The 25,383-nt window shown below is 41.4% G+C and overlaps 1 protein-coding gene across 1 annotated transcript in view; it reads right to left on the reverse strand.

Moving 5' to 3' along the window:
* Positions 1-17,458: 17,458 nt before the first annotated feature.
* SNCA (synuclein alpha) overlaps positions 17,459-25,383 on the reverse strand; it is a 165,429-nt gene continuing 157,504 nt past the window's right edge. The window contains exons 5-6 of the mRNA XM_090037070.1: positions 21,364-21,453; positions 17,459-18,197 (exon numbers count right to left, since the gene is read on the reverse strand). Coding sequence (XP_089893196.1) covers positions 18,165-18,197; positions 21,364-21,453 — 123 coding nt within the window. The 3' untranslated portion in view covers positions 17,459-18,164. The remainder of the gene's footprint in view (positions 18,198-21,363; positions 21,454-25,383) is intronic.

The raw sequence follows: 25,383 nt of genomic DNA on the forward strand, positions 1-25,383 counted from the left end.
GGTCATTTTCAAGCCAGCCCAACACTCACAGCTCCTATTGTTTGCCGTTATGGGCACAAAAAAAGGCAGAGCATACTGCATGGTGTTTATCTCACTTTCCTAAAAATATCCCTCACTCTGTTCTTTAGAGGGCCTCCTGCTTTTTTTTTTTTAACCTCATAGAAATACATGCTGCATCTCTGCCTGCCGCCTTGCTAGCCCTTGAATATTTCTTGCAAGTCCATTTGGCCATGTACAGGCACCCAGGACTGGTGGCTGGCAAATCTCCTCAGCTCTACTTAACTCTGGGGTTTCCTGGAGCAGATACTCCTGAGACTCCTTTGTGTACCAGAGTGCATTAGATTGTGAAGTCACAGCAGATGAGGCCTGAAAGCAAGCAGGTGGGATCTGTAATGAACCTTTAAAAGGAAAGAATCTATAAAGGGAGGGAGGATAGGTAGCTAAATATAGGAGACTACTGAAAGGAGGAAAGAAGTTGAGCTCAAAGGGCAGAAATCTTAGGCACTGCAAACTGGCAGCTGGATGCTGGGTGGGCTGTTGTGAGGGAGAGAAGAGGGTACCACTTTTTCTTCCATGCTGGTGATCGTAATGAATACTCATGCTCTTTGTATCTTATCACTGGATTCTCTTCCTCTTTGAAGAAACAGATTCTCAAATTGTGGTTCAAATATGAATTTGCTACACCAGGGGGTTAAATTCATCCAGCCCCATGAGCTCAGTGAGCATCACTGGGGCAGATTGCAGGCCAAACCGGACTGCTCTCCTGTGCAATGCAGGGTTCAGCCCATATGCTGCATGCTGCGTGCACTGGCTCCCAGGGCTGGCATGGGGTACCTGCTACGGTACATGGGCAGAACCCAGAGCTGCACATGGCACAGGGGTTCTGGGCCACAGGCTGCATGCAATGCCCTGTGTTAACCTCCTGTGCTGTGTGCAACACATGCAGGGCTGAGTCCTGCCTGTGCGTTGCAGGCAGCATGTGGGACATGGGGTTGGTCCAGCAATCCATGGGCGAGATCATAGTTTCAAGGACTAGATCTAGCCCATGTGCCATATGTTTAAACACCACATTCTACGTATTAAAATCTGAGTTGAATAACATCTTTTTTTAAAATTATGTCAGGGGGCCATAGAGCCCCTGTTATATAGTGCCATGTGAAAACCAAGGAGACTGGGTGGAATTCAGGAGTTGCAACAAGAAAATTTAATGTAGCAATGAAATAAATTCTTTTGATATATTCACTGCAGAGTGAAGCTCATTTAATTAATAATGCTTAAACACAGTCCGTCTGCCTTCTCCATATGAGCAGATGCTGTTTTCCATCTGGGCCAGAGACAAAATGTGACAGAATGAGAGTTCCTCTGAATAAATAGGAATTGTAAAATCAAAAGCAACCTCTCCAGTCTGAGTGTTTGTCCAGTGAGACTATGTATGTTTCAAGCATATCCACTTGTGTATAAAAAAGAAGATGCATTAAACAGCTATATAGGTACTTATCCTTTTTAAGCTGACCTCTGTCCTAATTGAACCATGCAAGAACTGATGAGATCAAATTATCAGAAGTGTGTAGCACCCAAAATTGGAGTCAGGTTTTCTAAAGGGCTGTCTCCCACCTAAGCACAAAACTAAGCTCTTTCCTATGGTACCAAACTGAAAACAAGGCCTATACAAGTTCTATTTATTTATGGCAATGCTTTCTGTATTTCTTGCATTTTTATCACACAGTACAGAACTTATTGTTACATTTATCAGACTTTACAGACCTCTATAACTAAGCATGACACTTTAGGTTTAATATGCTCAGTAACATCCTGAATTCTCTTTTTTAATATTAGAGGCATTAATTGATACAATCCAGTGAAGCATCAGGGAGATTTGCTTGTGTGTCACTGGCAGAACTTTTTAGACCAGGAAGCCTTTTTTGAGTTGTCTAAAGGACTGACTAGTTAGGAATTTGTCAAGAAGTCAGGAAACCTGGCTTGGGATTAAGAGCAAGAGAAAGGAGAAAAAGGCAGTCATGGTTAACACACATTGGAAATGCAAAATCTTGTTTTCAGTGAAGTTCTGAGGTGTTTGGAATAAATTTTAAATGCATATTTACAGCTGCATTAAATGAACTATAAAGGGAATGGAACATCTAGTGAATCAAGCACGCCGATAAACTTAGAACTTACCCTTTGCTTCCCAGCCTATTCTACCAGCCTTCCTCTAAGGCTAAGTACAGACAGTCAAAAAGCCTGAGGCTGAATCGATTCAGTCTTTGCAGGTTAGTAGGGCTCTGCAAAGCTTCGGTCCCTGATTCAGTTCAGTGGAGATTTGGCCTGATTCGGTGGCTGAATCTCTGAATCTGAATCAAATCAAAGGACCCTTCAATATCTCTGAATTGAATTTGAACCCTCCAAACTGATTCGGAGTATTCAGAAAGATTTGATGATTCAGACACAGAGGCAGCTTTAAATGTTTCTTCTACATACTTCTAGGCAGCAGGGGCTAATGAATGCTGCGATGCTGGGGTGCATGGAGTGTTCCACAGGAGCGTGGGAGGCTCCCCAGAGCGCGTGGCAACAGACCCAGAAATGGACCAGAAGCACTTCCAGTCCACTTCTGGGTCCACTGGGGAGTGTGCAGGGCCCCCCGGTGACTTCCTGCCTCAGCAACTGGCGCCTCCTGGGTCTGGGGGACACATCCAGGGTCCCCTCATGGCCGATCGCCAAGCTACTTCTGATCCACTTCCAGGTTTTCTGCCAAGCACATGAAGGGCCTTGTGCACTCTTATGGGACACTCCATGCGTCCCAGCATTGCAGCAATTACAAGCAGTACCTGCCACCTCAAGGTACGTAGAAAAAACTTTTAAAGTTGTGTCTATGGTTGAATTGACGATTCTCTAAATCAGCATTGAATCTTCAGATTTGGATTTGGCCAAATCAAATCAGGGACAGTGATCTGAATCAACAAATCGAATAACTGTCTCTGATTTGGGCTGAATCCGAATAGAATAGACCCCGCTTTGTACACCCTTAAAGGTTAGTCTAAACTGCAAAGATTAAGCTGAGAAACAACTGGACATACCTTTACTTTTAATTCAGGAAATGCAGTCACTTGCCTGCAGTGGCTCAGGCCAGAAGCCTGGAGGAGTTGGGAGAGGGTCCTACAGCACAGCTCTCCGGCATCTACCACACCCTGATGCCACCAAATGTCATGGGCTGGGCCAACATGATGTGGCTGATAAGGACAAGGCCACCCAGGACACCATGGAGTCTGAGGTGCTGTGGCACCAACTCCAGACTATTGAGCTCCAGTTCTGACCTCCAGCATTGACTGGTGGGAGATCATCCTGAGAACCTGGCACAATAAACAGTGGGTCCAGACCTTCTGCATATGCCACATGAACTTCATGGACATCATCACCCACCTTTCCCCCACATCTCTTGCTAGGATATCATCATGCAGCCATCCCTCACTCCAAAGAAGTGGGCGGCCATTGTCATCATGAACCTGGCCACCGTGGCAGTAACTGCCACATTGCCAATGAGTTTGGCATGGACAAAACAATGATCGGAGAGGCCATCCAGGAGCCATGCCTGGCCATCCTGCATGTCCTGACCAACTACTTCATCTGCCTTGTCAACCCACAGGAGGTAGTCACTGACTTCCGCTGTATGGGCCACACCAGGTGCATGGGGGTCATGAACAGCACCCACATCCCCATCCTTTGCCCATCCCAGACCACCCAGGCATTCATTAACTGCAAGGGCTTTTTCTCCATCATCCTGCAGTGCATTATGAACTTCCAGGGCTGCTTCACCCACATCTTCCTGGCCAAGCAGGTAGCACCCACAATACCCACATCTTTCACAACTCCCTGCTGCCTGGGCTGATGAAAAGTGAGTGGTACACTGCCAAGATCCTCAGTTTCATCATCAGTAATGTCATCATCCCTTCCACCTATCATGGGGGACCTGGCTTACCCGCTCATGAAGCGCTGATGAAACACTATGGGGAGCAGCTGGACCACCAGAAGGAGCACTTCAACTTCTTTCTGAGCTGCATGATGGTGGAGTGTGCCTTTGGTCACCTTAAGACTCGCTGGTGGGCTTTCAGCACATGCCTTGAAGTGGATGAAGAGAACATGACTTCACTCATTATTGCTGCATGTGGCCTTTACAACATGTACAAGATCAGGGCCAAGGCTGAAGCGGTACGGTGAAGAGTGAACATGAGTTCCACTCACTAGCTAGAAAAACTTGTGTAGACTGGATTGATTTCCATCTTCGGCTTCTTGAATGTTTGCACTTAGCCTCAAGTTAATGTAATACCCACTATTTTAATGCTGTATTAAAGATATGGCCCTGAAAATACTTAAACAACTTAACATCAAATAACCTCCCAACATGGGAATAATTTGAAAATAAAAAACAAAAAGAACAAAATAATGTCAAGTCCTTGCTTTACCAAAAATTCAAAATGGCTTCACAAATGAGGATTCTGAGTGGAGATTTCATGACAAGAAATTCTGCAACTAAAAGCAGAAACAAGGAAGAGAGGAGTTTGGAGACAGAGGTGGTATGGCTACTGTAGAAGATGTTGTTTGAGAATAATGGAAGGTTATTCATTAGTAACTGAAGCTACTTTGTATTGCCCTTTTGGATGTGGCATAGGTGGTTTATACCATGTACACAAACCATAGAACAGGTCAACTAGAAAAATGCTATGGGTGCTCATAGCAATTCTTAATAGCCAAATGTATTGACACCAGAGAGCACAAAAGGCTCTGCCTAAAAACACATTAGCATTAAGCAAGTTTCAACATGCAAAATGGTAATATAAACTACAGCAGTGGTTCTCAACCTATATCCCATAGTGGGCTACACTTGCAGCTCTTAATGTGTTATGTGGACCTCACTCACACAATTTAAAACATGTTTAAACAGGATGTCATGTGAGCTGCAGCAGTGTGCTGATTGGTGCCACATGTGGCTGGTGGGTTGAGAACCACTGCACCAGAGAATTTTGTTTGATTTTTTAATTTACCTTTTTAAAAAGAAATTAATGTAGGTAAACCAGTTCATTGTTTCAAAACAAAAGGTAAATACAAAAGTTTTTTTGAGCCACACTAGCGGTTTTCAGCAAAAAAAAAAAAAAAAAAAAGTTTCACCAAAAATGTCACCTGAAAAATTGTGTCCAGTTCTAGTAACCACCCTTCTGCCAGTCTTCTTTATCTACTAATAGTAAAAAAGTAATACTAGGTTTGGTACTTGTTCTAGTGTAGTTATGCATGGGCCTGGATTCCTAGGAGGGCTTATTACAAAATGAGAAGGGCAGTCGCTGTTGCTTTAATATTCAGTGAGCTATGCTACATGTTTGGGAGTTCTGTTTCAAGTGAATGCACAAACAGAATAGATCAGGGTTAGGCAACCCTAGTACGCGTGCCAGAGCAAGCCACGCATGGGAATTTTGCTTGGCACTTGCACCTTGGGGAAAGGACTGGGGCTGTACTGCCACAATAAGGATTGGGCTCCTTGCAGCTGCCCCTCTGTCTGCCCCTGGCATGCCAACATCTTACCAGTCAAGGTTGTGGGTATTTTTGGCACTCTGCCCAGAAATGTTGCTGACCCCTGCAATAGATGAAACAGATCTGTGCTCTAGACGACCTAGGAGTATGGCTATAAAACTAACACTGTTTAAACGCAGGAAGGATAGACAGATAGATAAATAGCCCTTGTGGTTTGAAATTACCACTTCAAGCAGCTGAGAGATTAATTGAATGAATAATTTAATCATTTGATTTCACCAGTTTTGTGTTCATAAAAAGTGTCCCTGACCTGTGTCTATGATTTTCTCACATCTATTAATTATTCAAAGCTTTTCATCAACTAAGTACTTTGAATAATTGGTTGTTTGTTTGCAAGCATTTTATTCATGATTATTCAACTAATTCATCCTAAGCTTTTTTGAATGGACACGTATAACAGATACTTTGCATCACTACTTCCACTGGAACGCTACCACTCGTAATTTCTTGGCAAATAACTTTTAATTCAACTTTCAACCTTCACTTCTTGCAAATGCTCTGGGATATTTATTTAAAATCCAGTGTTTGGATGAACAATCTAGGCAGTAAACACCATTCTGTAGAATGTCTTGGGCAATCAACTCTAAAATGTAAGAAGAGAGCCACCATGAATTTGTACTTCATAAAAATTCAAATGAATATTCAGGGAAATTATATTGACATATTTGCCCAGCTCTATTCTTTGGTCTCCAGACATAAAACAGAGCTCGGTTCTCATTTGGTGTTATACTTTGGTTCCAGGAGAAAGAAAAATGGGAATTGCAAAGACCTTGGTGTTATAGGGTTTTTTGGTTTTCTTTGTCAGCCTCCTGTGAATGGATAAGGATAACACACATTCACCACCAACTATATGACAGCATAGTGAGCTGTCTCACTTTTTATGTTTGTAAGCTTAATTGACTTGAACTTGTGCCCTGATTTAACACCACATACCTTTGTACTCTTCTTTCAGAAAGTGTAGCCTCTCAACTGTGATAAATATGTGTATGAAAGGTTACATGAGAGAAACCAGGGAAACCAACAAGAGATTCATATTTAGCACTTTATCTCTCCCTTCTTGTTTAGTACATAAAGTCTAGGGTCATGAAAAGGCATAGTAACCAGATACCTATTGAAGGCCTGCCTCAGTAGCAGCAAAAATGACCCTTTCATTGGTTGAACTGAAAGCCTGTCCCAAGCATTATTATTTTTCATATAGACTTGGTGAAGTGACTTGTTTATTGTAGCACAGTGAGTTAGGGTTTGCCTATATTATAGACCTGCTACAGATAGGCAGGGATAGCTATATCATCAGAGCACCTTGGTATAGATGGAGCATATGCTCACAGGAAGGGTCTTTTGCTGTTGTTACTAGTGGATGGGGTTCCAACAGTTGCACCAGTTGCTAAATGACACAAACTAAATTAACAAAAGCCTTCTACAATCAGTATAGCTGCATCCACACCAAATGGCAAACCCTTTGGTGATGTAGCTATGATAGCAAAATGTTGTCATGCAGACCAGTTCAAATTCAAGAGAGGACTTCTAAATCATAACCTATGGAAAGTTTCCTAAAGCCAGCTAATTTTAAATATCCTCTACCTGCCACACAATAAAACATTTGGACTATAACACATGGGATACCCAACTCTAGACTCAGCCCTTTAAGGCACAGTTTTGTTTAGGGGTTGTTTTTGTGGGGCTGCTGCAGATTTTTAAGGAGTCTCAGTGGGTGCGTCTACACAAGATGCTATGTTGCCATAGCAACGAGGAACGTAGCTCATCTCTTCAGCGACATAGAGTCAGCAGGCATGAATTGTGAGGCTGCCACTACTGTGCAGTAGCAACAAGCTCATTGCTACTGCACAGTAGGGTCAGAAATGACCCACAGGGTGCTGGGACTGCAGTACTGGTGGTTACTTTGCAGTCAGGTGCACGTGTAGATGCTCCCAGTATTACTCAAGAGTTCTGGAGAGCAGGCAGCTCTTCAACCCTTTGCAACAATACAGCATGCACTTTCCTTCGTGTTCTTTTCTCTTCCTTGTTTGTCTGATTAGCACCAGGAACAATGTTGGTGATAAGGCACAGCTTGAGATTGTGCTTCTGTCTGTGAGCAAAAGAAAGTGCTGCCTTTGGAAATGCAAAGAATAGGAGATAAGCATCCCAGGTAATTTGTTTCAAACCATGCTAAAGCCTCTTCACTGAAGCAAATTAACAATCTTGTTTTATGTGGTAACACCTTTGTTTTGTTTATAGAAACTATAATTAGGAACCTGGAGGCAAATTACACAACTGCTTAGGAAGAGCTTAACTGAATGGCAGAGCCTGGAGAGGGAGGGTTCTGGACCTCCAGACTGTACCCACAACATCCTCCAGCAGGGTCTTCTAGATCATACACTCAGCTGTGAAACTCCGTTACCAACACTCTGTGTTAGTGTCACTATAACTGTAATGCTTAAAGGCCCAGGTCAAGGCTCCTGAGTGCAGAAAACCAGGTCTGTATTACCAGAATTGGTATGCATTTAAATTCTGAGATTCTCAGAGAGAGTGCTTTCAGTCAGGATAGGAAGAGAAGTGATCCTGGATAGATATAGCTGTGGCAACAAAAGCCCTTAGTAGTTCTACAGGCAACAGTGCACTTCTGCTGGCAGACCATATTTGGCTAGGTTTGCAGGGGTGGGAGGTGAGAATGGGGAACAAAATACTGACTAAGGTACAGTTTTGCTAATATACCCTTATCCATAATTATATACTGTTAAAGCTATGCCAGCATGTATTGCCTTAAGTATCTGAAATAATCCCTCACAAAGGGTATGTCTACAATGGCTTCTTGCCGCTCTCAAGGCTGCTAGCCCTGCCTGCCCATCCACCCATTCCCTCTGCACACTCTCCAAACCTGGAAATAGATGGTGGTAGTAGGGGAATGCCACCAAAGGTGTCTCTTCCACCATCACCCACAAGACCTTGAGTGACATGTGACATCAGCGGGTACCTCCAGAATGTCTGCAGTACCTCAGTTCAGGATTTCAAGCACATTAGACTGAAGTAGTTGGTGGATGGATCTTATTTTTCACTGCCTGTCTCAAGTGAGACATGGAACCTTAGGGCATTTTTACACATGCTGTGGGACACAGCACCAGGCACTTTAATTAGCAAGCCATGCTAATTAAAAGTGCCCATGTGTCATGTGTATCAGCATTGCCAGGAGTCCCTGCACTGAAAAAATGGTGGTGGGGCACTTTGAATTAAAGTTCATCAAACATGTTTTATTTCAAAGCGCCCTGCCACCATTTTTTCAGTGCAGAGACGCGTGGCACTGCTGATACATCTGACATGGAAGGCTGCTGGAGCACATCAATTTCCATGCTCCAGCAGACTCGATTAAAGTCTGCTCCAACATGCTGGATTTCCAGCGCATCAGAGCAGGCTGCGTGCATGTGTATAGGAGTCTGTAGGGTATCTCTACCCTAGGAAATGCCAACATTGCTATTAATACCACAAATACTATACCTAATGATAGTTGATCCCCACTGAGCTGGTTCAAGTGTGTGTGCATGCTCTTATACATGCCTGATCTCTCTCTGTCTCCCTCACACACCCCCCACTTTCACACACTGCACATACATACATGTTTAAGACCTGACCCTCCTATGGAGTTTTGAGAAGCACATAAACACCACAGAGAGAAAAAGAGGAGAAAGAAGAAGACAGAACATTTTTCCAATGGGAGTGGGGGAGGGGGGTTGTTCTCACAAGCATAGTGAATATTGTACTTTGTGTTGAAAACAGTTGCACTGGAAGACAGGACACTTCTGAAAAATCAGAGAATTATAGCTTCCAGAGTGCTCTCAACTCTCTCCAAGCATATTTCCAAATAAAAGTCCTGCAACAACAGGTGCCATTAACAATAAACCAAGATTGTATACATAAAGGACATTTTTATATGTGTTCCTGACGCAGTGCCGGGCACTTTTAATTTGTGAGCTGTGCTAATTAAAAGTGCCCACACATCATGTGGCTCAGTTGTGCAGTGCATCCCCATACTGAGAAAATGGCAGTGGGGTGCTTTGAATTAAAGCACATTGAACGTGTTTTATTTCAAAGTGCATCACCATCATTTTCCCAGTACAAAGATGTGCTGTGCCACTGATGCACACAACGCAATTTATGTGTTCCAACAGACTCAATTAATTGAGTCTGCTCTGATGCACTGGATTTCCAGTGTTTCAGAGCAGGCTCCCTGTATGTGTGTAAGTGCCCAAAGGCTTTAAATGAATTCTATTTAATAGGAGGAAAAACTTAAACATCTGGAGCAAAAATAATCCATCTGTCCCTAAAATACATGAATATATTGGAAAAGGAGATATTCCTTTTTAGCAAAGTGCAAGATTATCACCTCTCTCTTCTCCAGACTGTAACAGTTTGGGATTATTATCACCTTTGATTTTACCGGGTTTTTGTAAGACTGACAAAATTAAAGGCTGTCAAATTCACATTCTTTTCTTTCACACCTAAGAACATCCAATTATTCAGATGAAATGTGTTGCTGTTTTGCTGCAGCACTGGGCCAGGGGGCTTTTTAAATCAATAAATGAAAGGCTGAGCTTTTATTTACACAGAGTTTATTCTATAACCCCAACACATTCTGAGTAGTTATTTCTTATTCTTATTTCTTGAGATCTGCCTCAATGGAGCTGCCACCACCTTTCCTTCCAATTAAAAGTGTCACTCACTTGGAAATAACAGATTACATTTATTTTGACCCCATTACATGGCATTTAGGAATGACTGTTCTTTATACTTGTACTATAAACAAAATGCCTCTTCCTTCTCTCAACAACTGTATTTTGTCTTCTGTTTTAGCTCTGCTGCTTGCAAGCTTTTTTCTGATATTAGCAAGTGAGACTTAACTCTTTTAAAGATTACTAAATACAAGCAATAAATCCAAATTAATGATCAGCTTTTGTTTTTGGATGCGTAACTGAACTGTGTATGGACAATGCAAGAGTTGGACAACAGAGTTTTATTTTCTTTTTTACATCACACAATCCTCATTTCCATAGAATACATTAGAATCTATGGGTGCATCTAGCCTATTTTAATGTGCATTAAAACATCACTTAAAAAACCATGGGTGCCTATACAATGCAGCGAGGCTACTCTGATGCGCTGTAATTACAGTGTGTCATAGATGTGTGCATTGGGGCACCCAATCCACACAGACTGAGGACCTTGGCCTCATCCCATAGTGCAATGAGGTCTGTAGTTTCCTCCTGGGACCAATTGGGGCCCTGGGAGGTGACGTGGTGTCGGGGAGGACACCAGTGTGGCTCCCTCAATGGCTCCCTGGGCCTCTGCATGACAGTCCCAGTGCTGGCGGGCCTGGGCAGCTGCCTGCAGCACCCAGCACAGCGGCTTGGTGCAGGACAGGCAGGCACATGGTGAGGGTGTGCTAGGCACCAGAGGTGAGGTCCAGCTGGAGTGAGACTCAGTGACCAGAGGATAGCTGTAGGTGTCCTAGGGTGCTGCTTGAGCCTGGCACATGCCTGTAGCACTCAGCACAGAGTGATGGTGTGGGCCTGGCAGTTGCATGGCACCAGGGCCTGGGCAGACTGTTGTGGCTGGCCTTGGGGCCTCTGCAGGGACACTCAATGGCCCACGGCTGGCTGCAGGTAGCCTTGGGTCCCAGTATCTCTGCAGGCTTTTAAGGGCTTGGGGATGGAGAAGTGCCCCGTCCCAGGGCCCTGGGGCTGAGCTGAGAGTTGCTCCCTGGTGGTGAGGCTGACCAGGAGCAATTTGCTCCCAGTCAGCATCTACATGTACATTACTGCAGATTAACTAATTATATTTGCTACTTGCATTTACAAGTAGCAAATTTACTCGTATTTAGAATGAATTGCTGTGCGGAAAGCATCTGCACATGTAGACGCAGATGCTTACTGCACAGTAACTTGCTCTACAGCACAGTAAATTGTCTCGTGTAGATGCGTACAGAAAGTGGCAAACCACTCCTTACCCCACCTCAGAGGCCCGTGGCTAAAGAAATTCATGATAAAAGTAGAACAGTTTAATTAAGTGGCTAAAATTGAGTGAGTCTGGCACTGGGCAGGACCTAATGGATGATTGGGAAATATCACAATTGATGAATTGACCAAGAACTGTATGGGTGGCTTCGTCTTCCCAGACAAACCTCACCACAGTGAGAATTAAGGTGTGATCATGTATATTCAATTAATTAAGGATGGGACTTGATCTATGTATAAAAGTGATGAGGTGATGGAACTATGGGTAACTAGTGGTCCAAGCCCAAGATAAATAAAGGAAAGGGGTGCCTGACAACACTCTCTGAACTATTTGCTGATGACTAGAATCTGAATGGGTGTATGATGGTCAGGGTGTAAGAAAGGAGGATTCCCTGCATAAACATTTCAGATTTTCATGGTTTGATCCATTCTGCAGGACACCTGCCTCCCCTTTATTCTATTTATGACATCTTACCATGGAGGGTAAAAAAGAAAGTAGCAGAGAGGCAACAGAGTGAGAACCGTTTTATTTATTTAATAACCAGACAGTTAGTGGACCTACCACTTACAGTCTACTTCCTTAAGTATTCTAGGATGGAGATTATCTGCCCCCCCACCCTGCCTCCACTCTTAGCCCGCCTCCCCACAAGATATTAAGCAGTCAAAGTGTTGCTCCCACCTCTGATTTGGTAATTTCCATAACTAAGTACTCATTACCGTGCAGTACCCCACAATGCTCTCAATTACATCTCCATCCTTATTGAAGATTGAGATAACCCTTTATTCAGTTCTTGAGCAGTAGTGTACCTGAGTCATCCATGAGCTGAAGCATATAGCAGCCCCACTTCTTCCCTCTTAGTTCTCTTTTTATTTATAAAAATAAACACGTTTGCCATTTACTGTAATATTATTCACGAGGTCTAACAACTAAGCTTCTAGTCACTATCACTTTATTCCTTCACTCCTTGACCACAGTTATTGCTCCCTCCTGATACTTTTTGCCATTGCTTATATATATTCTCTCTTAGCTAACATGCTCTTTACATTATCTTCTTATTCATGCAAGTGTATATTACTTCCCTTCCAATGTTTTCCTCTTCCTTTGGGAGGCAGGTTCCTAAGAGAGTTTACACTTTTACCTTTATTAAAAAACTTAGTAAAACAATGGAAATTTGTAGAAGCCATGCTCTTTTGCAAACACATTTCCTGGAGGTAATAAAGATCAAACAAACCAACCATCATTTTCATTATTTTGCCCTCTACCCACAGAAACTTACAGAATGAAGCTACTTCCTGGTTCTAGACTCTGACATGTAGGAAGGTTCACACATTAATGGATGGGATAGAAATCCCACCTTTGTTTTTATTGAAGATTATATTTGCAAAGAACTTCTGTAAACATGGTAGGACTTGTCTGACCTAGTTTTCTACCTTGTTAGTTACCTCCTGGCTATCTCATCTGTGGTTCCACCTGCTGCTTCCCCATCTGCTAGACTTTCTTTAGCTCAGAGAAACCTTTCTGAATTACACAAGAAATATCAGGCAGGTTGTGAAAAGGGTTATGAATGTTTTTATACAGATTATATTTTCAGTTAAGAAACAACCAATTGTGCATGTATGATGGTCCCACCCCTTCTTTACGCTAAAGCATTTAGTAGTGAAAAACAGAGGCGAATCATGAAAATGCAGTCCAAGAACATGGCAGAACTATCATGCACAGAAACATTCAAGGTTAAAATGTTCTGCTTTTCACTAGGGTTATTCAAGAGCAACTCCATTTAACAGTTATTTCTAACTTACAGCACTGCAAATAAGAGTTGCACTTAGCCATTTAAAATGTGATATAAATCTTGGGACAGATTCATATTATTAATTATACACTACATAATTATTAATTACATAGCATAGATAAAGACTGTTCCTGCCATGAGAGCTTGAAAATCCAAATAGAAAAAAAAGAAAATACTATCTCCACCTATTAGAGGAAAAACCGTGGGTCAGAGGATGTTATGAGCATGTCTGCACTGGCTCCACATTAGCGTCAAAGCTGCCACCCAGAGTAAGCCGTGCCCACCCCCTCCACTCCACACTTGAAAATGCAGAAGGGCAGTAATGCTGCCCTCTGTCCGCTACTCTGAAACACACCAAAGATCTCAGGAGCCGTGGAATGGGTGAGGTGGGAGGAGGAAAGAGGCAGTACATCCTTAGAGCATCTTCACTATCACCACCACTCCTGGGTTTGGAACATGCAGAGGAGACAGCACCAACAAGCCTATGTATACGTACCCTAAGTCAATAGTATAACTAGTAAGGGGTCAGAAGGACACCAGCTCTGGGCACCAAATTCGAGGGAGTGCCCACTTTCCTGTAAGACATTGCCAGGTCAGAAGCAAACCCCACTGCACCCAGCAGTAGAAGCTGAACTGGTGCGGCCCCCTACTGCCCTTATGCTGTGATATTTGGGAGAAAGTTTTTCCCTTCTAGCACACAAATTAGCAGGAGGCAAAATGTCATTCTCCTCACTATACTTTCTAGCTCTACTTATGAACCACAGTACTTTGGAGAACATGTTACAGAGATGAACACATGCTGCACTTTTCAGAAAAAGATCAGTATCTCCACTTTACAGATGGAGAAACTGAGGCACAGAGAAGTGACTTTCCCAGGGTCACCCAGTAAAGGCGTGGCGGAGCCAGTTCACTTGAATGCCAGGCCAGTGGTCTTTCCTCTGCCTTGTTACAGCATCTAGTTCCATGTAGACTTCTGAGACAATGGCTTTGCCCTGCTAAACAGGCTCAAACTAACCTTTCACATAGCTTCTTGGTGCTTTATCTACATAAGGCTTCTGGAATTACACTTTCATATCACTGTCATTACAGTCTGTTAAATCTGGGATGAATTTGGCTCAGAGATTCCCTGTTATACTTAGGAGACTCCAACCTTTCCTCTCAGTTGTGTCAAAGACTGTATCCAGAAGCATAACTTACAGTAACATTTAGAGGAAAATGAAATATGGAAAAATGTCATTAAGCAAAGAATCTCAACTATGAAGAAAGTTATATGACCCAGTGAATTAAAAGAGTGCACCCCGAGATGTATTAAACATAAGCTTATCCCTGTGTCTCCACATATAGTACATCACAATATCTGTGATGTACTATATGTGGAGACACAGATATAGTGTTCCCTCTACATCTATATCTGGATGTAGAGGGAATGGCACACATCTCAGTACCTTGAGGGGGTCATTGATTATGTCAAAGTAATTCCATCACAAGCATGTACAGCAAATACTAACAACACTATGATTTACAGTAGTAAAAACATAATTATTCTAATAGGCCTAATTAGGAACAAATATAAGGCCAATTAAGCCTGTCAAGTTAGGAAAAAGCAACATTTAGTTTTCCCTGGAGAAATGCAAACACAGTGAGATGCATCAACTCTTTTTAATCTGGGGACAGACTGTTGCTTTTAGAACAGTTAATAACACAAAATCAGATACTTAAACTGAGGGAAGGGGACAGCTTTTGATTTCTGTTGTCTCTAAAAGGCACGTGTTGCATTGCTTTCTAGCAACTTAAGCAAACTCGCACGATCATATGGCTGTCTTTTAATATTCAAAGGCAGAGAGTTATCTAGGTTCCGTTAAAGTAATATTTGTTTAGATTTGGCTTTGGGGTCTAACACAGTTCTGACATTTGTAGTCCACACATTTGCTTTCATTGCACTCCAGGAAATAAGACCAACTGGCATTTACCTGAAAAAGATGGCTAAGCAGCTCCGGAAGAGTCTAATTAAAATGCAGCACGTTACTAGAGCACTGCATCACACTGTGTTGCCATAGTAACCAGGAAGTCCTGTAGACTTTTCAGGCCATTTGAGGGCATGTTTTCAAGAGGCACATGAATTAGATAGATCACCTATTGTATATTTAAAATGACTTCCAATCTATGAAAGCTTTGTTCATGTTGACCTAAAAATAAAATAATTAACTCGTTAAAGGACTGACCTCTCTTAGAGGTTCATATTTTTCTCAAGCTATTTCCATGGCTGGTTAGAAACGTATAGCTTCTTTGCAGCAATTGTGTAACAATACCTTAATTACACATTTTGATTTCTCGATTCAGGAAAATTGAAGTTACCCCCTTAAATTGTGCATGAAGCCAATTCAACACTGGATGCAGTTGGGCTGAAAATTCCAAAGTTTCCAATGAAAGTGGACATCTGAATCTCCTGTATAGCTTGTGCCTCTAGCACAGGGGTGGGCAATTATTTTGGTCAGAGGGTTGCTTACTGAGTTTTGGCAAGCCATCGAGGGCCACATGACAAGCAGCCCAGGACAGATAAATATTAATTTTCTAAATTACTTAGGGGCCCCACAGGTCGGATAGAATGGCCTGGTGGGCTGCATGAGGCTCCTGGGCCACATTTTGCCTACACCTGCTCTAGCAGTCCCTCTTGGTAAGCCATGAAAAGTGACTTGGTTCTACACAGTTGTTTTTTTCCCCGTGCTTCCACTTAGCAAATCATATTAAGAGAAGCTTAAGTTACATTAATAAAATGGAAAATGTAAAATTTTCATTATACACTTTCCTAATATCAGGTTTCTACTGAAGCAATTGCTGTACTCTTTATAAGGATGTTATATGAATCCCATTAGGAGGAGGAGGAGGAGGAGAACAACATGAATGTCATTGTTAATGGAGGTAACCAGTCTAAAAGATGTGGTTTATATTACGAAGGGAATTAAGGAATTTCTGCTTTGTTTAAGAACATTATAAGCAAGTTGCTTAAAATAACCAAGAAGATTTAACTGCTTGCCCTCCCCTGCCCCCCTTTAAAAAAAAATTCTTCTCCCCCTCCCCCTTTTTAGTTGTTCTACGCTTATTTCAATCATCTGTATAGAAATGCAGTGGTGCAAAACAGACAAGAGGAGATAGCAGACAGGAAATTAAACAGGAGCTTGCAGTGCAATAGGCCAGCATGATTTTGGACTGCTGAAGGGTCACATCAAGTCCTTCAATGCCCGATCCTCATGAGCCCATGCCTGGAGTACTGTCTTCAGTTTTGGGACCTCCAAAACCAGGTAGATGTAGACAATACAGAAAAGAACTCACAGATCAAAACCAAAATTAATAAGTATGGCTTGAATGGGTGGGGCACTGGATTGGTAATCAGGGCATCTGGGTTCTATTCTTGATTATGTTACCAGTCTATTATGTAACTAATGTCAAGTCACATTACTTCTCATCAGTGTCCCTCTGCCTCTCAGTTTCCCCATCTGCAAAACAGGGCTAGTGATATTTTCCCACTGTAAGATCTACACAAACATTGGCTACACATTGGCTATAAGAAAAGACTGAGGGCAAAAATCCTGCTTATGACCATATATAATAATAATAGGTTAAATTAGTAATACTGCATCAGTCATGTTAGAGGAAACATTTGAATCCAAAGTGAAAAGAGTAGAATAACAAGGGAAAGAGAAATGCAATCTGTTTTTATTTGGGTCATCCTCCTAAAAAGATTATCAGTATGGTTCCCACTGAGCAACTACACTAAAATTCAGTTGCATGAAACAGAATAGTGCGTATTTTTGCTAAAACAAATGATAGGCAGATTCAGAATGCAAGAAATAGAGTGCAACCAATCTATCATTTTGCTGGTTTCTCCATATCACAATAGATTAATGACCTTGAGGAACAGTTTCTTTCTACTACCTTACAATTTCCTGATAATTCACTGCATCACATTATTGAAAACTGCATTGGTTTTATGGTTCTCTTTATAACAACAAACTTACTTTCACCATCTGCATATCCATTTTGTATACAATGTATACCAGCTCAACATGGCCTGCGTTCTTCCGTTGTTTATGCTGCTGCTGGTATAGCTTTTTTCTTCTTTGTGGCGGCAACTTTTTTACAATGAGTGCCTTGACCTAAATTGCTAAAACATGAATTCTTGGAACAGAAAGAAGGTGCTGTAAATTACCACCAATTCAGAAGTTCATTTTTAATGGGTTTTGTTTTATTTCCTTCAACTGAACATTATTTACAAACAGAAATTAATAAAACACATCACAAAACAATAAAATTTCAACAGTTAATATTTATAGGTGCATAGGTCATGCTCAATTACTTTATATATGTATATATATTAACAACTCTCACAATAAGTCATCTCTGCACAGAAATAATTATCATAGGAAACATAAAAAAAACCTTTTATCAAACAATACCATGTTACTGACAACCTGTCAACAAAACATGTACAGCTTTAGAAATAAGCAGTAGACACTTAGGTGATTTTTATTTTTGTTTTAGCTTTTTAAACTTGAAGCCACAATATCCACAGCACAACAATGGGCCTGCCACCCAGGGATTAGTTTCAGCAGGAGGGAATCACTGAAACAAGAGCTGGACGCAGTCATAGATACTCCAATCATTGCTGATGGAAGACTTCAAAATACACTGTAAAAACTGTAAAAAAAGTTAACCACTGGGCACATTGGAACTCAGCACTTGTACAGGATGGGACATCTTTGTTAGCAGATTTCAGAAGATAGAAAGAGGGGAGAGATTCTCATGCTTCAGGTTCATAGTCTTGATACTCTTCCTATTGAGAAGGGCAAAAGTCAGCATTGACAACATTTATGAAATGCCACATTTTAGACCCGATTCTATTCCCATTGCAGCCAATAGAGAAAGAGGTGCTATTATTTTTAATAGGAACAGGATCTGAGCATTTATCTTTATTTGGTTGGCATTATTTTATCATGACTTTCAAATATTTAGTTTATAACCAAAGGTATTTATAGACTAACTAGATGCCTCCTAACTGAACATACCATTCAACTATGGTATCAGCTGCAAAATGACTTTAAATAATGCATCTGTGAATAGTACCCTTAAGAAATAAGGAATGAAGAGGGGGAAAAATCATGTTCCTACATATAACATGTACTAAGTATTCCTCATGAGGGAAAAGCATGTCAAAGATAAGAAATGAGCCTCAACCAGTGATCCAGGAAAGTTTGTTCAAAACTCTAACTCATGAACAGTCCTACTGGAATCACTGGGACTACTTATGTCCTTAAAGTTAAAGAGGTGAGCACAGATCATGTCCCAAGACTGCCATAAAATAATGTAGTATAAAAATCTTCATCCCTCAAATGTTGAATTCAAATGGCATGTTGGCAGGCTCTAGACTTCACTAGATATCCATACTGAGCAGAGAGTAAACTTATATGGAACTTTTGTATGAGAACAGTTACAACTTGATCCAATGCATGGTGAACTAGGTGGGGATTCTTCCACTGACTTCAGTGGAAACTAGATCAGGCTCTTAATGGCAACTGGTAAGTTTGTGGACTTAAATTCTCGTTATACAAAGAGGCTCAGGTGCCATAATTCGATATGAGTTCTACTTTACACTGGCGCTGCAGCTGCTCACCTAGTCCAGTAAATCACTTATCACTAATTATAAAAATAAAAGTAATCCCTTAATTTTAATGGCATAAATTTTAAATTTCTGAGTAATATATGACTCGAAGTACTTTCCTGGATCAACACTTTAGACAACTCATGTCCCTCACAATCAGACCCAATCTTCTACAGCTTGACAAAATAACCACTCTGATTACCCTTAGTGATGTGTTCCATGAATTGCAGTAACATATTGTAACAAGCTCAAAGTAATGCAAGGTTAGCCAAAGGAAAGTGATAAAAATTATACCTTCACAATATATTTGCCTCAGGCAATAATAATGATTTGCAAGTCTTATAAAATGTGGTTTAAATGTTAGGAAGCTAAAGAATATACTTTGAGCATACATTTCTTTTACTGAAATCAAACAAAGATATATTTTTCCCCATCTCTCTTCACAAACACAAGAAAACATTCTGAATGTATTATGGATTGTTCTAGAGTGATGAAAGAAAGAATATTTTCAAGCTATGTCAAATGATTCTCTTAAAGATTATTCCTGTAAGGAAGCCATTAAGAACAGTAATGGACTTCCCCTCCCTCACCAGCTGGGTTGCAGATGGGTCTGCTTTAAGAGAGGCTGTGCAGGGAAAACAAAGAAGTAATGGAAGTCGTCTTGGGAACAATACTGCTTATAGCCAATTCTTGGATAAGCAGATGCAAACATGGAAGAACCAAGGCAGAGTTCAGCTATATTAAAATGGTAGCTGGACTATTAGACAGTACAATCTTGCCTCCTTCATTCAAATGGACTTAATTAAAAATACATGAATGACTTTCTTTTTGCTTTGCTGGAAGTTCTAAAAATGTGACAAATATCATTTGAGATCAAACAAAATACTATGTTTCAAATATGAGCATTTAATAAGTTCAAAGGAAATTTGGAACTGAAGGGCACATTAATTATAGGATTTAGGTGCTGTTCACAAACTGAAGAGGAGATTGCACATAGCCCATCCTTCTAAACACTGATTAAGAAAATATCTTGAGATGTGGAAGATTCACTTTCAAGTCTCTATTCTGCCTGACTTGAGGCAGAAATGCAAATTGTAGCCTCCCACCTCCTAGAAGAATACCCTAGTCACTGGACTACTCTCAATTCTGGGTCAGATCTCATTGGGTGGCTGGATACATCGGCGGGGGGAAGTGCTCCTAAGAACCTCTCTAATTAAGGCATGAAATGTTTTAGATGTAGTGGAACAGATCCAGTAGGGCCATAATGGGCACTTTTACATGTCCTCTGACATGTTCTGATTAGAACGCAATTAGAACACTCTAAATCAGAACATTTTAGACATAGTGGAACAGATCCAGTGAAAACGCTGCAGTGTCTTGTTTATTCAGTCATCCATGTTTCAAAATGGTGGCAGGGGTGCTTTAAGTAAAGCTTCTTGAACAAGCTTTGGTTAAAGTGCCCCTGCCACCATTTTGAAATGCAGGGTGCTGAATACACAAGATACTGTGGGTGTTTTAATTAGATCAGCTGCTAAGAAACATGGGGACGCTAAATACATGAGACACTGCAGCACGTTGGGGCGTTTCATTAGCACTCTCCCACAGATTTGCTTGAGTTTGCTCTGATGCGTTCTAATCCGAACACGTCAGAAAACGTGTAAAAGGGCCTGTTATGTCCTACTGGATTTAGAGGCCAGTCTAAAACATGTCATTTCCACTGGGCCTGAGGCGTTCGCCTGGGAGGTAGGGCACACAGTCCAGTCCTTGTTTCAATACAAATTTTACTGTCGTCATTTTTAGAAATTCCTGCTTCCAGCCAAAGACAGCTGGTTCCTGAAAAAACAGTGGTGTAACATTTAACTCAATAACAGGCAATGTTGCACAAAGCATCAATAAGTCTTTAGAACTTATGAATTACATAAGAGGACACTTAACATATTAAATTTTATAACTAAGCATGATGCTACTGCAGACCTCTACTCCTTGGGCTCAATCATGCCATTTTGACATGGGAAGGAGTAATGGGGAACCCCAAGAGATGTTCTGCCTCATAAAAATGTTGTTCAGAAATGCTTTATGCCTTCTACCATGCTGCAGTTTGCTAACCCCCTGCATAGCTGACTCCACACCTTTAGGCATATAGAAGATTGGAGTCAGGGACTCGCCTCCTCTCTGAGATGTTCTGAGCATCATGTACCCCTGAAGGCAAGAGATTCGCTCTGTGAGTGCCTGGTATGAGCTGGTTATTCTGCTGGAGCTGGATCATGCTGACAGAGTCCCTGCACTGAACTCTCTGCTGCCATCTGCTATATGCATTCACTGAGCACAACAAAAAATTTACCTCAGGAGGCATTTCATAAGCCTCATTTTCAGTGTCCACCGGCATGTCTGTATTATCCATCATTCCTTCCTGTGGGATGCCTTCTTCATTCTGATGTTTCAAATGAGAAGAAAAACAAGAAAAAAAGAACAGCCTGTCATTGGTTTCTTCATGAAATATTTCTATTGGTTTTGTTTTTCCCGCTAAATATGAAAATGATTGTCCCAAGAAGCTGATTATGAAGGCAAACAGACATTTCACTTTCTATGCTGCTGGCAAAGATGGGTCAAAACCCAGGGAACTCCCACAACAGTAAGTCTCATATTCAGCAAGAAGAGGAGTCAGTGGAACAGCATCCCTTTACATGCTAACCTGAAGAACTCCCTTCAGGACTTCCATGTGGCTCAGCCTGGGTGAGTATTTTGATTGGGAAGATATGACCATGTAATGCTGGTGACTCCAGGTGGTATCTCCAGGTGCCCCACTAAGTGCTGCCCTTATCATTAATGTCTAGAAAGTCATGTTCTGGGGCAATCCATCCAGCTTTAGTAACCAAGTATAGAATAGACTAGGTGCCAGTTGCAACAGTCTATAAGGGAGCTGTGATCGAATGTAGAAGTGGCGCACAGATGCCCATACCAGATATCCGACAAGCTGTTCCGTTTCCTTGTGCTGTTAGAGAACTGCAACTCTATTCACTTCTTTCCATGCATGGGCCAAGACCTGTCTTTAACTCAAGAGAATGGCAGTAATGTCAGCTTTCAGAGCCTCTGGCAACCCCTGGGAATTGATTTTGTCAAAAGACAGCCAATACAACACAACACACTAGTGATACTACAACAAAATAGGCTAATTTTGAAGATCATATTCTGCCATCACCCAGCCCAGCAAATACACACATATGTGAAAGTATGTTTTATTCAGGTGATTTTTCCCACTGACTTCAGTGTTGCTACTTGTGAGAGCAATGTTACTCATCCACAAATGAATCTAAAGTATCAGGCTACTGAAACAAGTATGATTTTGAGTTATATAAAAGATTAATATTAATCTCAAAAAGTTTGTTTTGTAGACTGATCAACCATTCTCATTGATATCAGCATCAGTTTCTAGCAGCTATAGCCTTTTCAGAGTACATGCTTCAATCCTACTGGCCAGCAGACAGTTATACCATATTCTTACATATATAGCACACACATCTACCCCTCCCCCCAACAAAAAAAGCAACTACTGAAAACTGGAGTGTACATTATCTGTGAGAAATACTGTAAGGGCAGTTTCTGCTGCTTGCTGGGCAAAAGTGAGAGCAAAGTCCATGATCCACAGCAATGAGGGGTTCAGGTCTCTAGCCTGCTGCTATTCAGTTACTTACTACAAGGAAATATTTTCTCTTCTTCGTTCTACCTGTCAAACTAAGGTGTGTATCTTATTCTAGGACATGCTGTATGCAAGAAAATATGGGATATATAGATCCTGGATTTTTCATAAGGTTAGGTTCCTGAGAAGATAAAGGTTTGTAACCTAGTCCACTGTATACAGAGCTGCAGCAAAAAACGATGTGGAATTACTGAAGTGCTCTGGCAGTTTGCTGTGGTTTTTATTTCAAAGGATGCCATAACTTCAATCAGCTGTGTGAGGCCATTGATGAGCTCCAGCTGAGTAAAGAGACACATTTTGAAGTAAAAGCTGCAGCTAACAATTGAGCAGTTCATTCTTAATTTGGCAACCCACTGTGAATTAAGTGGGTTGCAAACCATCAGGGTACAAATGATGCAGGTACTACTGTATAAGAGCACAAAACACTGTAGGCTCCCCCACCACATACACATTTCAGGACGTCGAATTAAGGACACTGAGCAAAGGTCATGGGCCAGATTCTAACATCCTTGTGTTAAATAAAATGTTCTCCCATGGGTAATGCTGTTATAATTAATAGGATCCCTGCAACAGTAAACGTAACTCATGGAGAAAGGTTATTGAAATCTAGTCCTAAAATTAAACATTATTTTCTATCTAGAACAAATTTAAAAGACAATGCATATGGCACTTATTTAGGCAAAACTCCAACTGAAAACAAGTTAAAATTTGCCCTAAGAAGGAGGTATTCCAAAATTGAAAGGCTTGTATGAAAAGCCATATTTTAGCTGATATAAATCAGCTCCACTAAAAAAACCAAAACAAACAAACAAACAAAAAACCACAATGAAGCTATAATGGTTTACACAAGCTGATCATCTAAACAGAAATAGGTGTAAATTAGAATATACAGGATTTAGTTGAAATTTAATTAAAATATTGATAATCAACAATTTATGGATTTAATATGGATATTAGTGAAAAAAAGAAAGTCCAGGGATAATTACTCAGAGCCCAAGGTAGTCATTCTAAAGGAAACACAAGCTGCATATAAAACATAAAGCAACAATTTTAAAAAACAAAATAACCCTCTCTCTAGGCTGACATGGACTAAAGATGAACAGTCCCAAAATGCAGCTCCTATTAAAATTTTAACTCTAATTTAGATTAAAGGCCATGAGGCCGATTCCCACTACTGACACAAGATATTTTCACTCCGTGGCATGGATTTGGAAAAGTCCGCCCTCCTCACACTCACACAACTGTTTGGGTCAGATGCATAGAAGGGAATTAAATAAGGAACAATATTTTAATCTTTGTTGTGATGCACAGTTCTAAGGGATGCTTTGTTTGTATTGCTTGTATTCCATTATGCAAGGCATGCAAGGGGAAAGGGCAGCTTCATCTCTAAAATTTATATTAATAATATTCAGTTTTGAGATCTCTCACACCATCATTTCTATGCCTTCATTTTTAATTTACAGATCTGTTCTCCTCTATTCCACTTTCCTATCACTATGTATTTCTCTTCATTCTCAGTTTTATTCCTGTATTCAGATATTCCCACTCGCTTTACCCACTCTATCTCTGCTGTCCTACCCAATTTACCCTGCCCTCTGCCTGGGGTCACCTAGCTATTTTCTGGACTTCCTACTCCTCTGTTTTTAATCCCCATGCAAACTGACCTATCCAGACTGCCTGTTTCCTTCAAATGCCTCCCTCCCTTGGTTCTCAAATTCTGAAGTGTTCTTCTTTCTTTCACCCCAACACACCCTTTCATTCTTCTCACTTGAACCTCTATCGCTCAGCAAGGGTTCCATAGTGTAAATCCTTCCTGTGTCCTCATTTTGCTGTCACTCTGCTACTACCTTCCTGTACACGTATTTTGTCACAGCCAACTGCAGAGTGCCACTCAGGTCTCCTGAATCCCTATTCTCTCATCTTAGGTTGTATATTCAATTAGAGAAGTCTCCTATGACAAGAGTCCATGGATTCAGCATACAGGAACAATTGCAGGATGGCCAATGCCCCCATTATTATTCCTCCCATGTTTGAGATTTATTCTCCTGTTACTGTGAGGCCACATCCACCAAGTTTGCAGAAGGGACAAAATAAATCCAAAATGGTATATTCTTCCTCAAACCAAAAAAATCCTGAATGAGGATGCATGTTCTTTTTGAGTGATGTGATCAACTCAATGTTTTTTACCAACTGCTTGAACGAGATCTTTACACAAGATTCTTTACTGCATAGTAAAGCATCACTGTCTACATGTGTACACCATTAACTTCACAGTACATTAGTCTACTGCACAATTAGCTACTACCTGTAAAAACCCTCCAGGAGCTGGAAGCCAAGCATCACCAGGACAGGAGAGCTCTCTACCCCACCCCATCGTGGCACAGCTTGGCTCCCAGCTTCCTACAGGAGCCAGGAGCTGAGCACTACCAAGATGGGGAGCTCTCTGCTTTTCTGCCCAGCCAGGGGTTGACCAGGAGTTTCCCCAGAAGTGGGACAGCTCCTGGTCAGCCCCCAGTTGCACAGGGAAGCTTCCCTGGGCACAGGGCATGTCTGCATGTGCACGGGGCTGAGAGAACTCTGCAGTGGCAGCTATCGTCTGGCCCCATGCACATCAGGACCCATTCTTATGTACACAGGGCCAGGAGACAGCTGCCACTGTAACCA

This window comes from Crocodylus siamensis, chromosome 2 (genome assembly GCF_052110815.1).
Source record: "Crocodylus siamensis isolate JL-2025a chromosome 2, ASM5211081v1, whole genome shotgun sequence".
Lineage (NCBI taxonomy): Eukaryota > Metazoa > Chordata > Crocodylia > Crocodylidae > Crocodylus > Crocodylus siamensis.